At 41.2% G+C, this 18,538-nt stretch overlaps 1 protein-coding gene across 4 annotated transcripts in view; it reads right to left on the minus strand.

Moving 5' to 3' along the window:
* camsap3 (calmodulin regulated spectrin-associated protein family, member 3) overlaps window positions 1-17,794 on the minus strand; it is a 28,714-nt gene extending 10,920 nt beyond the window's left edge. For all 4 annotated transcript variants that reach the window (XM_058050258.2, XM_078797264.1, XM_058050259.2 and 1 more), the window contains exons 1-2: window positions 17,350-17,794; window positions 9,159-9,406 (exon numbers count right to left, since the gene is read on the minus strand). In XM_058050258.2, coding sequence (XP_057906241.2) covers window positions 9,159-9,406; window positions 17,350-17,476 — 375 coding nt within the window. In that variant the 5' untranslated portion in view covers window positions 17,477-17,794. The remainder of the gene's footprint in view (window positions 1-9,158; window positions 9,407-17,349) is intronic.
* Window positions 17,795-18,538: the final 744 nt, after the last annotated feature.

Consider the following 18,538-nt stretch of genomic DNA (forward strand, 5'->3'; position numbering starts at 1 on the left):
TGCATCTTTTGGGAGACTGACAAGCACATGGGCGTAAAATTTGAGCAAGATTGGTTGAAAAGCATGGAAGCAAAACGTCTACATCGACGTCAACTAATTGCCCATAAGTTATTGACTATTTTGTCAATTGGTTATAAAATACTGAGGGTATCTGTTCTGTATGTATTAGATCAGGGATGGGCAAACTACGGGCCGGTAGCCACATGCGGCCCACCAAGCGTTTGAATAAGGCCCGTCAGTTGCTTTCTAAGTATTTCAACTTTTAACATTCATTCATTCATTTTCTACTGCTTTTCCTCACAATGGTCGCGAGGGTGCTGCAGCCTATCCCAGCTGTCTTCGGGCAAGAGGCGGGGTACACCCTGGACTGGTCGCCAGCCAATCACAGAACTTTTAACATACAAGCTGGTAACACGACTTGCAAGTGAGATGTCTTATGCAGAAAAGCAACAAAAAAAACGTAAAATTCAATTTCGTAGTTTGATGTTTAAAGTACTCCTGAAAAAAGGGACATGAGAATATATGGAAATGGTATTATTTAATTTGAACGTGCATCAGATTACAATTGAGTGCATCACATAATCAGTTCACAGTTCCACATGTCCAAAAGGAGTAGGAAGAAGCAAAGCTTATTAAATCCTACCCCTCCATCTGGTACTTTTACAATCAGTAACTGTTATATTTGTTCACTTCCTGCTTTCCGTAATACAGTTTAATTTTTTTTTGTTTTGTTTTTTTTATTTTTTGTCCCGTAATACGAGGTGATATGACCATACAATGACATAATGTGTACCATAGTAACTGTCAATATAGTAATATATATAGCTGATAGTATGATACTTTTACAGATAGAATTAGGCAAATAATTCAATGCAGACTGTTATATAAGAAATATAAGCGTAGTGTGTGTGTGTTAAATATATATTATGGGCCCCCAGACAATTTGTTAACTCAACGCGGCCCGCGAGTCCAAAAGTTTGCCCACCCCTGTATAGCTTGTCTTTCAAAGCATTTTGACCACAACCAATAGGGAGCGCCACATACAACTGTATATGTGACATAGCAGGTATATTTCCCCCATACATGCAACTCATAACAGAGGTCTTTCTAATGGCCAGAGCCCATTAAAGCATGCCATCATCACCATTATCAGCTCAGAGAGAGTGAGTGCTTTAACTCTATAAACCTGTTAGCTCATTAGATGTTGTGCTCCTACATAACACAAAACAGATTTATTTGCTCTGTCAAATGTTTCAAATCACACAAATGTACTTGCATCCATTAACAAAGTGGAGCATCTGAAATAAGAAGTTGGGGTCGGGCCTCCTTCACCTGACTAACAGCATCAGTCTCCTAATTAATTCCCACAAACAGCACATTCTGGTCATGGGTCCAATCTTCAGCCCTGAGCCTAATCTGTACAAATCAGTGCCTGTTCCCTTAGACGTGGAATTAATTCCACTCTACAGGCCAGACATTCCTGCTCAAACACACATGGGCTGGGGAGTGGGGATGGGTGGCAGCCCAGCTGCATGCGTGCATGAGCGGCAAAGTGCTGACCTTTGCTGGTGACGTGCCAGCAAGCGCTTGTCTGACAGTTTAGGCCAAAACTCTGTGGATGTGCTGCCCTTCCTGACAGCCACCAAGGGCAGGAATGCCACTTGTACGTCTGTCTCTTTCGCTTTGCAGTAGAAATGATGCTCTGCAGCGGCAGCAAAATAGGACAAACTGGCGGTGGATGCTGTTGAACGGCTGCTTAATCCTCTCAGGGCAGATCACCATCTGACCCATTCTAAGCACTAAGAACCTGTTTAGTCACAAAAAAATACATACAAACTCCTACTAGAAAATATTTGATGTTCCCAGAAGAACTTTGCATTTTATGAGAAATGACTTGAGTCAGGGCTGCACGGCGGTCGAGTGGTTAGCACGCAGACCTCACAGTTTGGAGACCCGGGTTCAATTCCATCTCTGTGTGGAGTTTGCATGTTCTCCCCGTGCATGCGTGGGTTTTCTCCGGGTACTTTGGTTTCCTCCTACATTCCAAAAACATGCTAGGTTAATTGGCGACTCCGAATTGTCCATAGGTATGAATGTGAGTGTGAATGGTTGTTTGTCTATATGTGCCCTGTGATTGGCTGGCGACCAGTCTGGGGTGTACCCCCCTCTTTTGCCCAAAGACAGCTGTGATAGGCTCCAGCACGCCCGCAACCCTTGTGAGGATAAGCGGTAGAAAACTCATAAGAGTATCATGAAAACCATGATATCAGCTCTTAAATTAGACTCTTATGTAAGGATGTCTGATAACTATCGATACCGACAATGATCTGATACCGATATCAGCCTAAAAATTAGATAACAGTAACAGATTTTTTCGTTTCGGGGTGCACAGTGAGTGAGTGGTTAGCACACAGGCCTCACAGCTAGGATACCCGAGTTCAATTCCACCCTCGCCCATCTATGTGTGGAGTTTGCATGTTCTCCCCGTGCACGCATGTTTTTTTTCCGGGTTTCCTCCCACATTCCAAAAACATGCTAGGTTAATTGGTGACTCCAAATTGTCCATAGGTATGAATGTGAGTGTGAATGGTTGTTTGTCAATATGTGCCCTGTGATTGGCTGCCGACCAGTCCAGAGTGTACGCCGCCTCTCGCCTGAAGACAGCTGGGATAGGCTCCAGTACCCACCGCGACCCTCGTGAGGAAAAGCGGTAGAAAATGAATGAATGAATGAACGACTTGAGTCTACCCTTTACACAAAAAAAATACAAAATATTCTGACAATAAAGAATTTAATTTTACAAGAAAAAAAACTATCAAAAAAGACATATTTAGGGGCATTCTAAACTATTCTGTGTTTATTCTAACTTGTTGTTAAGTAAAAAAAGTTACAAGAAAAAAAAAATGCACCACTACATTTTCCCTCTTATTTTTGCAGCAAATGATGTGCAGTAACTTGAATATTTACACAAGGCAACAATGTTGCCTCAACTTGCCCATTCTCACAATAATAATATGACTTGATGAATGGCTCCAGGCCAGTAGTGTAACTCATTTGTACACATAATGACGCAGCATCAGGCACAATCAGGAGTTCACTTTCTATGGATGATGTCACTGATCACCTATTTAAATAAAACATGGCAACAGGAGATGAAAGCAGAGCTAAACAAAAGAGACGGAGGGGGAGAGTGGCTGCGCTGTAATTAATCAGAGGAGTAATTCATGAGTAAAAAGTGCGGAATGAAAGGAGGAGGGAGTTTGTTGGTGGAATCGCCAGGGTTGGGGGGGGTCTGTGTGGAGGAGAACTGCCCAGTCTCCCTAATAAGAGGGACGAGAGAGGAGCCACTCTAGAATGCGCCACACAGAGGCTGCCAGATCGCCATGACGACCAGCCAGCTGACCCACTATGCATCTCAACAGGAAAAAGCGGCTTGTTTCTGGCTCCCAAGTATTAGTTCATTAGTGACATCAATACTCCATAAATTAGCCTCATCCTCAGAGCAATTTGGAAAAACAGCAAAAATCTGTTACTGGAGCAACAATAGAGGCAAAGCCAGGGCACTTTTTTTTTAGGGGGAGGGGGATAATTAAGTGAGATTATCACAAGGGTAAACCCTGATTATGTCTGAAATATGACTTAAAAACACCACCCCCACCTCAATAAGTGCCTATTGAGGGGGAAACCAACAGGGATCAGGCTGGTCTGAGGGCCACAATGGGGGATTTTGCATGGGAGTGCACAGACATATACTGAATATGATGTAATATAATGAGACGTCAACAAAATCCATACGGAAGTAGGTCTGTGGGATTTAAGAGGGAAGTCCTCTCCTGTTGACCAGACACTTGCCAGCACTGCAGTCATCCATGTATGAAATATCTTTCATAAAAAATAGGTTTAAAATAAATGTCACTTAAAGGGGACCTATTGTGGTTTTTCCACTTTTCCGACCTATAAATGTAGTTAGAATGTTCTATTCTTGTGTTAAACGATGCCAAAGTTTCAGATAATGAGGGTTGCGCATTTGGAAGTGAGGCCTGAAAGAAGTTTGGGATGGCTCAAAACACTCGGTTTCAAAAAGTAAGGGAAAACTGTCTCTTTGTGATGTCACGGAGGGGATGACTTCCTTATATGGGCATGGCTGTAAGCCAGATAGACAGCTGGAATAGATGCGGATTCTGCAAAATCTAAAAGGCTTTCTGTGCGGGTTATTGTGTGTAGCTGCTCTATGGGAGTCCACAACTAAATATAAATGAGCACAATAGTAGCCTGTAAGATCCTTAAACAAGGACACAAAATGTCATCTTGCCAAAAATATAATATAATAATAAGTTTGTTAATGGTTGTTCATTCATTCATTTTCTACCGCTTATCCTCACAAGGGTACACCCTGGACTGGTCGCCAGCCAATCACAGGGCACATATAGACAAACAACCATTCACACTCACATTCATACCTATGGACAATTTGGAGTCAACAATTAACCTAGCATGTTTTTGGAATGTGGGAGGAAACCGGAGTAGCCGGAGAAAACCCACACAAATCCACACAGAGATGGCCCAGAGTGGAATTGAACTCGGGTCTCCTAGCTGTGAGGCCTGCGCGCTAACCACTTGGTAACCGTGACAAAAAATGATAAAAAATGAATAACGTCTCAAATCTCAAATGTAGTCATTGGACTAAATAAACGGCACAAAGAGCGCAGTTGATGACTACAAGTCCCAGTCTGCTGTGCCATGACGTTTAGTCTGCATGGCAGATTATCTCTAATCTTCCCATATCTTTATCCCCAATCTGAGGAGCAGAGAGGCCAGAGGGACAGAGCGGCACATGCAGTACAAACATGAATGGACCAAAACTATCTCTTTAAAAAAGACAAATGCTGAGTATCCCAAATACTGTGGTTAAAATATGTTTAGAAGATTATATAACACACTTCCTGCACCTAGTATCCTCTATGATAGTTAGTTATTATACTCTGTAGTTCAACGGTTGGATGGTTAAAGTATTGCTTAAAAAAAAAAAGTTTTTGCTTAATGTTTGATTAAAAAAAAAGAACTATTTGTGTAGTTTTTGTGAGCCATGATGATTCCTCTTTTGTCCTACACTGATCATATCACAGACCTTGACTTTTTGTAAACAACAGATAACCAAAGCGAGGCTTTGTGGGTAACATACTGTACATACAAACTGTTCTTTGCTGTGTAAGCTAACTCTTCTACATACATGGTTATTAAACATCAAATGTGAAATGTATCACAGCTTCATATGATTTACAAAATGTCCACTGTAACTTTTGTGTATTTAAATCAAATCACCACATAATTTGGTACACGTCTTTACAGGACTATGAGCACATGCCTCTCAAATACTACGTACTTCGCTACAAGGTGCATTATTTAAAAAAAAACAACAACCTTAAACTGTATTATGGAAAGCAGGAAGTGAACAAATGTAACAGTTACTGATTGTAAAAGTACCAGATGGAGGGGTAGGATTTAATAAGCTTTGCTTCTTCCTACTCCTTTTGGACATGTGAACTGATTATGTGATGCATTCAATTGTAATCTGATGCATGTTCAAATGAAATTAAACCATTACCATTATCAAATTTGAGCAACGTTGGTGTGAAAATATGTCCGCCATCAAGCAAAACAAGAAGCTGACCAGTCATTGGAGCATAGATGTGTCCCTAATGTTGTGGCCGCTTTCATACGTGTGACACACGCTACAGATTCAGCTTTCATTTACAGCAGATTTGCCGACCACCGCTCCAAAGCCGTTTACCGGCCAAGACCACCACCACCACCAAGGCTGCATCATGACCCAATTTCCTTCAGTGCCAATGAGGGGCAGACAATCTCAGGAGCGACAAGGCTGATGCAGCACTGCAGCGGTGAAAAAAAAAAGAAAAGAAAAACCAAATGGGGCATTGACAGTAGCAGCCAAAATAAGAGTTTAGTGGTTAGTGGATTTGGATGGAGGGTTTATGGGGGTTTTTTTTTGGTCCGGGATGAATGAGCAACAACGGAGAGGCACGCAAGCAACACAAAGGAATTATAACAGCCACACCATGCATGAAAGTGACCTCGTATTATTTAGACTGTGTGCAAAACATTTATGTACAACCAGACAATGTTGATTATGACCCAACACATGACTACGTGCATACATGTTGATTATATTATATATGTATCCCAGCTCGGACCAGGGTTCAATTCCACCCTCGGCCATCTCTGTGTGGAGTTTGCATGTTCTCCCCGTGCATGCGTGGGTTTTCTCCGGGTACTCCGGTTTCCTCCCACATTCCAAAAACATGCTAGGTTAATTGGCAAGTCCAATGACGACAATAAGATTTGACAGACGTTATTCATTTTTTATCATGCAAACAACCATTAACAGGCTGCACGGTAACCAAGTGGTTAGCGCACAGGCCTCACAGCTAGGAGACCCGAATTCGATACCACCATGGCCCATCTCTGTGTGGATTTGTGTGGGTTTTCTCCGGGTACTCCGGTTTCCTCCCACATTCCAAAAACATGCTAGGTTAATTGGCGACTCCAAATTGTCCATAGGTATGAATGTGAGTGTGAATGGTTGTTTGTCTATATGTGCCCTGTGATTGGCTGGCCACCAGTCCAGGGTGTACCCCCGCAGCCCTTGTGAGGAAAAAAGCCGTAGAAAATGAATGAATGAATGAATGAATGAATGTATCCCAGCTTTTAACTTGTTAATACCTCCCCTCCATTGCGTATCCTTGCATTTCATTGGCGCTGAACCCTGCACAAAAACCATCATGTTGGCTCTGTTATAAAAAAAGCTAAGCACAATAACACATTGCAGATATGATCGACTATGAACTACTTATTACTTCATTACACAATCCATCTTGTGCCCTGAATGTGAGAGCTGGATTAGCTTCCAAAGTATGTGCAGTGCCCCAAATCCTGCTTCTATTAAAACCTGATTTCAGTGAGCACAGTGGCAAAAATGTGCATTTTTACATGCAACATGCATGTAAAAGTGTCACACACTAAACTGGACCTTAAAAAAAAAAAAGCAAAGCCCTGGTGTCAAATAGACAGATATATTCAAGAAACAATACAAGCAGTTGATGTTTGGTAAATACAAGGATGAAGAGTCTTGAACCAGTCATGATGTGCTATACATATCACTATATTGACACTTACTATGGTACCCATTATGTCATTGGATGGTCATATCACCTCGTACTTCGGTATGTGACAAAAAAAACAACAACTGTAAATTATTTAAATTAAATTAAATTACTAAGTTACTGATTGTAAAAGTACCACATGTAGGGGTAGGATATAATAAGCTTTGCTTCTTCCTATTCCTTTTGGACATGTGGAACTGTGAACTGATTATGTGATGCATTCAATTGTCATCTGATGCATGTTCTAACGAAATAAAACCATTACCATTACCATATATTTTTGCAGTAGGTCCTCAAAAACAGTAGAGCAGATCCTGGACTGAAACATGGCTTTGTGGGCCATTCAAACAAGTCTGAATACGTTTGTGTTTGTACTACATGGCAAAAACAGGTTCTGTCTGAGAGGTGAGAAAGGTGCTGAAAGGCAAAAACAAAACAAAAAACACTCTTTAAGGCAACTTAATTACTCATGGCCGTGCAAACGAGGAAAGGAGCGCGACGACAGCGAGAAAGAGGCTTATTGTCAAAAGAGGATGAGATGACAAACCAGTTTCTCTTGACTAAACTTACAGAGGCCCAGCCCGGAGTGTTCTGGCGACACACGATCCCGAGTTTCACCAGAACTGTTTGCTATTGTACTGATGGAGCATCCATTGTAGCGCCCTCTACACAATCTGGAACACTACCATAGACTCTCCTACATACCTTACCTGGATGTTCTGTGACAAAAGAAAGGTCTAACACAACATTGTCTCTTCACGCTGATGAGTTCTGGTTAAACAAGCGAGGCGACAAAACGGTGGAATCAATTTTTACGCCACAATCATTGAGTGGAAGAAGCTTGTGGCAGTTGTCAGGCCTGGCAGCTGGATCTACTCATCCTCTGGGATAAGCGGCAGGGGCCATGGAAAGGAAGAAGGGGGAGGGGAGCACGGATGAATGAGCGGGGGTCTTTTCGGCGGTCCTTTAATCCCGTGAATCAAAGCGTAAACAAGACCAGTAGGACCAGCAGGCACCAGGGAAGTCGACAACGGACACTCAGGCGTACACTCTGTTTTCTAAACACTTCATCAGCATCATCTAATGAGATGCACTAAAAGCTGTGTCAAATATTTGGTCTTTACAGTAGTGTACAACAGGCACAATAACCCCTAATAAAAACACATGCTATTATTGCAGTCGTAGCCTAAGCTAAGCTAAAACTCTACTCTGAACCTCCAACTTCAATCCTGTCCGCCAGCCACTCTTTATATAGCAACACACACAAACATAGGTCTTATTTATGTCTACTATAATCGGTAAAGGTGACTATAGGGATGTTATGTCTATGGGGTTGCGGGGGTGCTGGAGCCTATCCCAGCTGTCTTCCAGCGAGAGGTGGGGTACACCCTGGACTGGTGGCCAGCCAATCACAGGGCACATATAGACAAACAACCATTCACACTCACATTCATACCTATGGACAATTTGGAGTCTCTAATTAACCTAGCATGAAAATATTCTATGTATAAATAATCCTACTAATTAACTTATCACAGTCTGTCTGGAATGAAATGAGGGATTACTATGTCGAATTACAATTTCATTTAATTGAAAAATTATTTATTTATTAGTTTACAGCGGTGTGAAAATAGATTTCAGGATTCAAAAATTTTAATAATTACCTTACTGTATACAGCCTGAATATAATATAAAAAATTTGAGCCAGTTTGCACATGTTGCTTTTAGTCTTATAGAGTGTGGGGTACCACAGAGCTCTATCCTCCGACCCTATTCACTGCAGGTTTTCGACACTCAGACACTTCATTATGTACACCTAAATATTGTAATTGGAGCTTAATATTAAGAGTTACGAAGAGATGCTAACATATTTTAAAAAGCCACAATTCTTTGCCGCAGCTCTTTTATTATATTGTATTATATATATGTGTACCTCATGATGTCACCCTTACTGTACTCTGTATCATATATTCTTACCATTTTGATGGGCTTATGTCGGAGGTCCACGTCAGTCACCGACACCAGGTCTCTCTCGGCAAGCAGCTGCAGCAGGGCGGCGTTGTCTTTGGGCTGCGCCTCGGCTCGCCCGTCGCCCGGCAGCAGAAGGCTGTAGGTGCGGCAGTACAGCTCAGAGGACTGCAGGAGACGAGCAACGGGGGGTTTAAGGTGCTCCTGCTCATACTGGTCACAGTAGAAAGGGTCTCGCAGCTCAGCGGGGACGTTCTCTATAGGAAGCCATACAGTACAAACATAGGGAGAGTTAAGCGTAGTCTTGGAGTGGAAAAGAGCAGTCAAGCTATAGGAGAGGCCATGGTGATGTGTTGTAAGGATGTCATCATTAAAACTACCCCCCCCCCCCCCACCCGACTGGGTTGAGGGGATTAACTCGACGACTGAGCTCAAATCTTTTGGGTGAGCGGCAAAAATATCAAGGTCACTAGGACATGATGAGCTCAGGGATGCTCTCGCTGAGGTTTCTTCTCTTATGCATCCTTTAATAAACTGAATGAATCTCACACAAGCAAAAAACTGATTCAAATCTACAGCTTTTCTAAACATGGCAAAAACTGTGAGATAATTAAAAGAGAAGGTGCACACTGGCAAGCGACTTTAAAGGACTACTGAAGATACCTGCATCATCATATCTGCTCCGACTGGTTTCCCTGCAAATAGAATTCTAAACACATACACTTGACACGCCTTCTTTTAAACTGGTTCCTCTGCATACGGACTAGGCCAGAAGCAAACTCAACAAAGACACACACACACCCATACACACAGAGGACTACAATTCCAGAAGGAAAGTTAGCTATGTCGAAAAGATTAGATCCAATCCAATCCACTTTATTTATATAGCACATTTTATAAAGAGAGTTTCCATAGTGCTGCACAGACTAGTAAAATAAAAAGTAAAAATAAAATACAATAAATAAAAGCTACAAATTGAATTTAATCCCAAATTAAAATATCAAATAAGAAATAAAATAGTAAAATAGATATTAAAATATTAAAAACAAGAAGCAAAGCAATAAAAGTATAAAAAATAAAACCAATTAAAATAAAAAGAAAGTTAAAAGCCAGAGAATAAAAGTGGGTTTTAAGACGAGACTTAAAGCTTTCGATGTTGGGGGCCTCTTTTACTTGGGAGGGAAGAAAGTTCCATAGCTTGGTGCCAACCACAAAAAAGGCTCGGTCTCCCCTGGTCTTAAGTCTCTGCTGGCCCTCGGACCTCAGTGACCGCGCTGGAGAGTAAATTTGGATGAGGTCCGAGATGTATTTGGGGTCCAGCCCATTCAACGCCTTAAAAACAAACAATAAAATCTTAAATAACAATAAAATATGTGCTCCCCCCTTTTTTGGTTCCTGTTAAAAGCCGTGTTGCAGAGTTCTGGACTAACTAAGTGGGAGAGAGACTTTTGGCTAATTCCAGAATAAAGTGATGCACAAAAGTATTGGGACAATATCAATCAGGAGGTGGGCTGCACTGATTTGAATCGTAATTATTCATCTTGGGAAGACAATGTGTACTGAAGGCCAAGAAACCTGACCTGTCAATCACTAATGCTGTAAGAAATAGGAAAATGAGACTTATTCAGTCCCAGCTAGGTGTAATGAGCAGACGTGTCAATACTTACATATACTTTAAAAGTACATGGGTCAAGTGAAAGTGTGCCTGGGTGTTCTAGATTACACCTAATGGTGTAAACAATGGGGGCAATTAGGAGGCAGGGAGGGAGGCGTACCAGTATCATGTCATGTAATTGTTAAGTCATGTAAGTGAGCCGTATTGGTATCGAGACAACAGAACGCCCAGCTTTACAGTGTAAATAACAATAGTCAAGTTGGAGTCACATGGTTCACTGGTGCTGCCAAACTGCGGTGTCCGCATTAGTGCTGGAAACGCTGAGCAACCCCAACGCAAACACAAAAAAAAAACATTGCCAGAAGGCAAAGTAGGATGCAAATGCCAGTACTCATTAGACTGGTGGAAAGAGGAGACAGATAGATATCGTGATGTCACGAAAAGACAACCACTGTCACTCATGAGGGGAGGAAAAAAACAAAAATCGACCAGGCAAATTAAAAAATCCAGTGGTCACAGTTGAGATGTGCTGGGTTGACCTAAATGGCATTGATCCTTTTTTCCCCTCAGAGCTCATTGAACGATTGAGTTTGCCTGCCCGCTTGGGTCACAGATACATTGGTGTTGCAGCAATCAACACACGCAAAACAATCACACGAACGCAGAAACGGGGAGAACGTTTTTGGAATGTGAGAGGAAGTTGGACTACAGGGAGAAAAAAACCCACGTGGAGGGAGAAAAAAATTTTAATCCGCAATATCCTGAGGCCACTGTACAGTTTACAAAGTATGACGACCAAGACCATATTTTAGGGGAGACCATGCAAATTCCTGGATCTCTTAAGAAATACGTTAAGAAGTATCTTTATTGTTTTGTCCATACATTGCAACACTTTCATTCATTTTTTATTGCTTATCCTCACAAGGGTCGCGGGGGTTGCTGGAGCCTATCCCCGCTGTCCTCGGGCGAGAAGTGGGGTGCACACGGAGATGCACTAAAAGCTGTGTCAAATATTTGGTCTTTACAGTGATTTACAGTAGTGTATAACAAGCACAATAAGCCCTAATAAAAACACAGGCTATTATTGCAGTTGTAGCCTAAGCTAAGCTAAAACTCTACTCCGACATAGGTACATAGGTACATGTACATACAACATAGGTCTTATTTATATCTACTATAATGGGTAAAGGTGACCATAGGGATGTTATGTCATGTCTAGAGGGCTATAATAATGTTAAAAACTGTATTTAGAAAATCAGAAACAGGTTTTCTATGCGGTTGCGGGGGTGTTGGAGCCTATCCCAGCTGTCTTCAGGCGAGAGGCGGGGTACACCCTGGATTGATCGCCAGCCAATCACAGGGCACATATAGACAAACAACCATTCACACTCACATTCATATCTATGGACAATTTGGAGTAGCTAATTAACCTAGCATGTTTTTGGAATGTGGGAGGAAACCGGAGTACCCAGAGAAAACCCACGTATGCACGGGGAGAACATGCAAACTCCACACAGAGATGGCCGAGGGTGGAATTGAACTTGGGTCTCCTAGCTGTGAGGCCTGCGTGCTAACCACACACCGCCGTGTAGCTGGTAAGCATTCAATCTTACTTATTTGTTGATATGATGCACAGAGCAAGGAACAACTTGTTGCTCTGTGTTCTTCCTGCTGCGGTATGCTCGCACTGTGATGCGTTTAGGTGTGCTCATAATTGCAAGTGCTAGGCCCAAAGTGTTTTTTTTTATTTTTATTCACATACACCCTATGGCAATTGGCGTACCCGTGGGGTTATGTGCACCCCACTTGTGGAACCACTGCTGTTTTCCAACTTATTTATTGAAAATACAATAAAAAATGTCGCCAATTAACCTAGCATGTTTTTTTTGGAATGTGGGAGGAAACCGGAGTCCCCGGAGAAAACCCACGCATGCACGGGGAGAACATGTGAACTCCACAAAGAGATGGCTGAAGGTGGGATCTGCGCGCTAACCACTCTACCGCCGTGCAGCCCATTGCAACACTTTAGCAGAGAAAATGTAAACAGTCATACAGAGACAATGGCCTAAAGTACTGCACAAAACACAGCAGCAGGATGTTTAATTAAGGAAAAAATGCTATTATTTTCCCCATTCAAAATATGCAAAAGTCCAAATGAAGCCTAAGCACATTCATTCCTGCTACTTTGTTTGGAACACATTGTGTAATTACCCTCCATATCACACTGTCACATACAGTTGGTGCTTGTGCCTTAAATTGTATTCCAAGGCCACAAGGCACAGGAGTGTTATCCTGTCGATTGAATTACAGCTGCCTGAGAGGAGGCTTCACAGACGGTGTGACAATGTGACAGAATCCATGCATTTATCTCCGCACGCTATCCACTATCCTAGCCTACAGGCGTCTTCAAGTTACACACCCACTCATAACAAGGCTGCTGTTTGAACGACTTGTTGTTGTTGTTGTTGTACCGTGACCTTTGTCCTCCATGTGTAGCGTTCCTAGGGTGGGAATTAGCTTGAAAGTATATTGTATATAGTCTTATGCAGTATACTAAAAGGGTGTAAAAGGTAAACATCAATATTAAGGTAACATCCTGTTCACATCCGTGTCCCCCCCCCCTACTCCTCCCGCTGCTGACTCACCATAGCGACCGCTGGTGAGAGGATGAGCAATCATTCCAAGAGGTTTTGGAACGGCTTGGGTGGAGCTAAAACAGGTTCTGGTTTTGTTTAAATTACACATGGAATATTAAAGACAGAAGACTTGGAAGACTTGGAATGTATGTAAAGCGTGTCCAATTCTCTAATTGACGTGTCTATTCCATTAAACTAGAATCTCCTATACAGAAGCTAATAACTGCCTGCGTATCTAGCAATATTCTGGTTTATTCTGGTTATTCTGGTTTTCATATTACCATATGCACAAACAGAGCTTTGTTTTACTTTTTCAAGTACTCAAAATCATTATTAGAATAACATTCATTCATTTTCTACCGCTTATCCTCACAAGGGTCGCAGGGGGTGCTGGAGTCTATCCCAGCTGTCTTCGGGCAAGAGGTGGGGTTATTAGAGTAACAAAACTAAGCTATATAGCATGACTTTGTACATTTTGTAAATTAAAGCTTCTCTATTAATGGCTGTGTCCAATTAACAGTAAATTAAGTTCCCTTTCTTATGGTGGGGTCATGAACTTTGACCTTAACTGTGGCAAGTTAGGCCTGCGGTTGTTTGAATGTTGTTGTGGGGTCTTTTGTGACCTCTTGGATGAGTTGTCGCTACGCTCTTGGGGTCATTTTGGTTGGTCGGCCACTCCTGGGAAGGTTAACCACTGTTCTATGTTTGGCTATGGCTCTCACCGTGGTTTGCTGGAGTCCCAAAACTGTAGAAATAGCTTTATAATCTTTCCCTGACTGATAGATAATTTAAACATACCTTTTTTGATAGATAAGTAAAGCATAAAATGAAAAAAACTCTCTCCATGAATAAAGCATAAATCTTCGAGACAGAAGACATAATCTTCCTGATAAACTTTCCAGTTACGAGCATCTTTGCCCGAACAGGTGATTCAAGAGTTTCTGGTCTCATTCCAGTGTAAACGCTACAAAGTAAGCAGCGGAGTCATTATCGGAGCCATTATCTGTCACATCACTTGTGACGAGCCGGCGTCAAGGCTAAATCCAAAATTCCATCCTCACATCGCCTCGTCTCCTTCACCTTGATGCAAAACATACTGAAGTTCCGTGTCAGGATAATAAGACACTGCCTAGTGGGTGCTGACCTGACACATATCGACCAAGCCAATAGCCATACTATACATAGACGCATTAGGCATATCAGCACAATTATATTTATATGTACAGAGTACAGTAATACATTACATAGTATCATTTTCCTAAGTTTAAGTCATTTGGGCCTATTGGAAACACTTCTTATAATACGTGGGTGTAGTCTGACGTCATTGCAGATAAGATGATGTTAATAAAAGCATCATTAAATGATTATGTGCAAGTCTGATGTCAGGATAATTATCTTTATGATCAAACATTTTATCATGTAAGTAAAATATATATACTGTACATTAAGCAAAACATTACAGAGAAAATATTTCGGATATTATTTAGTTCTGGAACGCCACACAAATCAGTAAATATTGGGAATACTCTGTCATGTCCAAAAACAAGAATCTGCCGCATCAGCATTATCACAGTCCGTGTTTTTTAACTCTAATTAGGACCTGGAGCAGCAATGAACCAGACGCCCTGGCCGCCCTGTCGTCGCCATGTTGTCTGTTTTCCTCTCTCAGAATAGACCTGATGATGTCATCAAGGCCACAAGAGTTGAGTCAGACAAACTACAATGGGAGCCAATCTTTCGAGTGCATATCCCTGCATGCTGGAGGCCTGGGAAGTGACTTTGACCAGAGGGCGTGGTCTGGAGGTTGCAGGGTGAACAGAGGTTGCAGCAGCTGGGAGATCCGGACCCTGGTATTGTGTAAGAACGCTGTGTTTGGTGCATAAGTCACCAGCCGCTGCTAACGAGATGGACTGTGTATAACAAACCAGTGAACAGATTTCAATGAAACTTGTAAAAAAAGTGTAAAAAGTGTCTTTTTTTTCCCCAACTGTTGTTTACATTCTGATAGGGGGCCATTTTGTAATTTCGTATACATTTCTTAGAATTTAAATGTCAAAACTGAGGCACATGTACAATTTGATCCAATTCAGCCATGTTTTATGATTGTATTATCTGGTTTAAACAACATTAAACAATCCAGAAAAGGTAACAAAACAACATATTTGTGTAGAATGTGATCCAATTAATAGACTAAAGGCATAAAAACAACATATTTGTATAGAATTTGCTCCTAAGCAGCATTTTTAATCAAGTTTAAAACTTCACTTGACCTTACAAGTTTAAAAGGTTAAAAGGTTTAAAAAAGGTTAAAAAAACAAAATATTTGGTAATGGTAATTTGGTATTTCATTTGAACATGCATCAGATTACAATTGAATGCATCACATAATCAGTTCACAGTTCCACAAGTCCAAAAGGAGTAGGAAGAAGCAAAGCTTATTAAATCCTACCCCTCCATCTGGTACTTTTACAATCAGTAACTGTTACATTTGTTCACTTCCTGCTTTCCTAACATAGTTTAATTTTTTTTTTGTCACATACCGAAGTACAAGGTGATATGACCATCCAATGACATAATGGTTACCATAGTAAGTGTCAATATAGTGATATGTATAGCACATCATGACTTGTATTGTTTCTTGAATTGGCTCATCGCTGTTTGAGGGTCTTACTCAATCCATTCCATAGTTTGATTCCACATACTGAAATGCTATGGCTATTTTTTAACGGAGTCCTAGCATATAAGCGTTTCAAATGTAGTTCTTCCCCGAGATCATATTTCTCCTCTCTTGTAGAGAAGTATTGGATGACATTTTTAGCTAATTGGTTATTTTTAGCCTTATGCATTATTTTAGCTGTTTGAAGATGAACTATATCAGCAAGTGGAAGTATTTGTGATTTTAGAAATAAGGACTGAGTATGTTCTCTGCAGGCGACATTATGAATTATCCTTACTGCCCTTTTTTGCAGTACATTTAGCAAGTGAAGATTGCTTTTAAAGTTATTAGCCCATATTTCCACACAATAAGTAAGATATGGTAGAACCAGAGAGCAATGACGAGTGTGGAGTGATTTCTGATTGAGAACAAATTTTGCTTTGTTCAATATTGAAATATTTCTGGCCACCTATTTAGTACTCTACATTACTTTATTCCATCTGATTGCATGGACATGTCACCTATTTCAAAAATTATTGTACACATGACATATCCAGAAGTAATGTTCCCTGTAGGCGGCATTATGAATTATCCTTACTGACCTTTTTTGCAGTACATTTAGAGAGTCAAGATTGCTTTTGTAGTTATTACCCCATATTTCCACACAATAAGTAAGATATGGTCGAACCTGAGAGCAATAAAGAGTGTGGATTTGTGTACAATTTAATCACATTCTGCCTTGTTGTATCCAATGAACTACTTCTCATAGCATTAAATAGTCTAGAAATGGTGCAAAACAACATATTGTGATAAACAACGTAGAGTTAAATCCTGCAGTCATGCACATAATAAATGTAACTGTAAGATAAAGCTGAAGCATTTCTTACAAGAGTAAGAAAGAAAGTGTTCCAGGGCCTGTCATCAATGAGATAGCACAGCAAATGATCCACGCCCAGTTTGCCCAGTGCAAAAAGTATTATAAATGATTGGTTTTGGTGCATTGAAAACAACAAATAATAGTGAGGGGGGCTTGTTTCGGCCCCAAAACAAGGTGAGCAGCTAGTGAATGGAAACAAATGACAAGAGTGTGTGCATTGCGCACAGAGAGCATGCTTTCATGTGTGTTTCTTTGTGCACCAAAAAACGCTGAGTTTACACACACACACACACACACACACACACACACACAGTAACCTTAAACAGGCTTCTCCCTGCAGTACAGAAGCCAAAAATATGAACACAATGCATAGTAATGGAGCTAACAGCATGGCTTTCTGGGCCCTGTCAACCTACCTGCACTGCCGTAGGACTTCGCCAACAACCAGCCGACACTTGAGCATATTTTCGCTTTAGTGCAGTCGTACAAATCCAATGGCTTGATATCGGGGACGACGAAAGTCTTCCTTATAGAGTCCACCATGGCGGGGTGATACGAAAAGAAAGCTTAGCTAGCAAAAAAAAACCAACCTTCTAAACAATCATTTTCCAGTAGAGTGCCGAATGACGGCTGGGAATACGGATGTGGGGAAGGGATTAAATCCTGCTTTCCAAGCCCGCTAACGTCCTCCCATTCGGTGAAATCATTCGAGGCAAAGTATTCACGGTAAGCAGAGGCACCGTGTGGAGAGATTAAAACGGACAATTCCAACGTTTCCCCCCCGTCTTCGTCCGCATATCGATGTCTGTGTCAAGCTGTGTGTAGAGAAGGCTCACCGTCGAGCCCCACCGATGACGGGCCACCAGGTGCACGCCGACGACGTCACTCAAGCCGGTAGCCAATGGAAATGGAGTGTTTGTGGTGAGAAAACAAGGGGGGCGGGACATCCTGGTTGTGGGCGACGTCATTACGTAGACGCTGTATACAGGTGTTTTTACTGCAGGGGATTGTCACAATACACTATGTACACTTGGATGGACAGTATTGTAATGTCAACATAAATGTGTTAGTTTTAGGTCCAAAAATGTGTTATAAATTCAGAAAAAAACATTAAAAAAGGTATGTTTAAATATAAACTATATAAACTAAATATGAACAAAAATATAAACTAAACTGTAGCACTTTCTTTCCTTACACTAAAGGGTTGAATGGTACAATGGCGTATTATTCTTCTGTCCCAGTCCCCTATACAAACTACCAATGCTTCAACAAGCAGAAGCATGATCAACGACCCATGCAATATCATTATATTTGTTGCACAAATATATAATATTTAATATCACATTCAGCTACTTTCAAGTCGCCTTGCATGGACTTTCCTATTCCATCACAGTTGTTTTGATGCAGTTTCCAGGAGCACCATTCCCACAGGAAAACCAATCTCAAAGCCTCATCATCACATGATGTTGCTCAGAGCTGCTGCTTGTATCCACAAACTTTTAGAGGATTACCATTCAACATTTTTCAAACCCTCGAGGGTTAACCCTTAGTTAAAAATAACTAAAAAGGTCTAAATATCTAAAAAGTGTTATGGATTCCACATTG

The sequence above is a fragment of the Doryrhamphus excisus genome, linkage group LG16 (genome assembly GCF_037039965.1).
Source record: "Doryrhamphus excisus strain RoL-2023G ecotype Guam linkage group LG16, RoL_Dexc_Guam_v1.1, whole genome shotgun sequence".
In the NCBI taxonomy this organism is placed as follows: Eukaryota; Metazoa; Chordata; class Actinopteri; order Syngnathiformes; family Syngnathidae; genus Doryrhamphus; species Doryrhamphus excisus.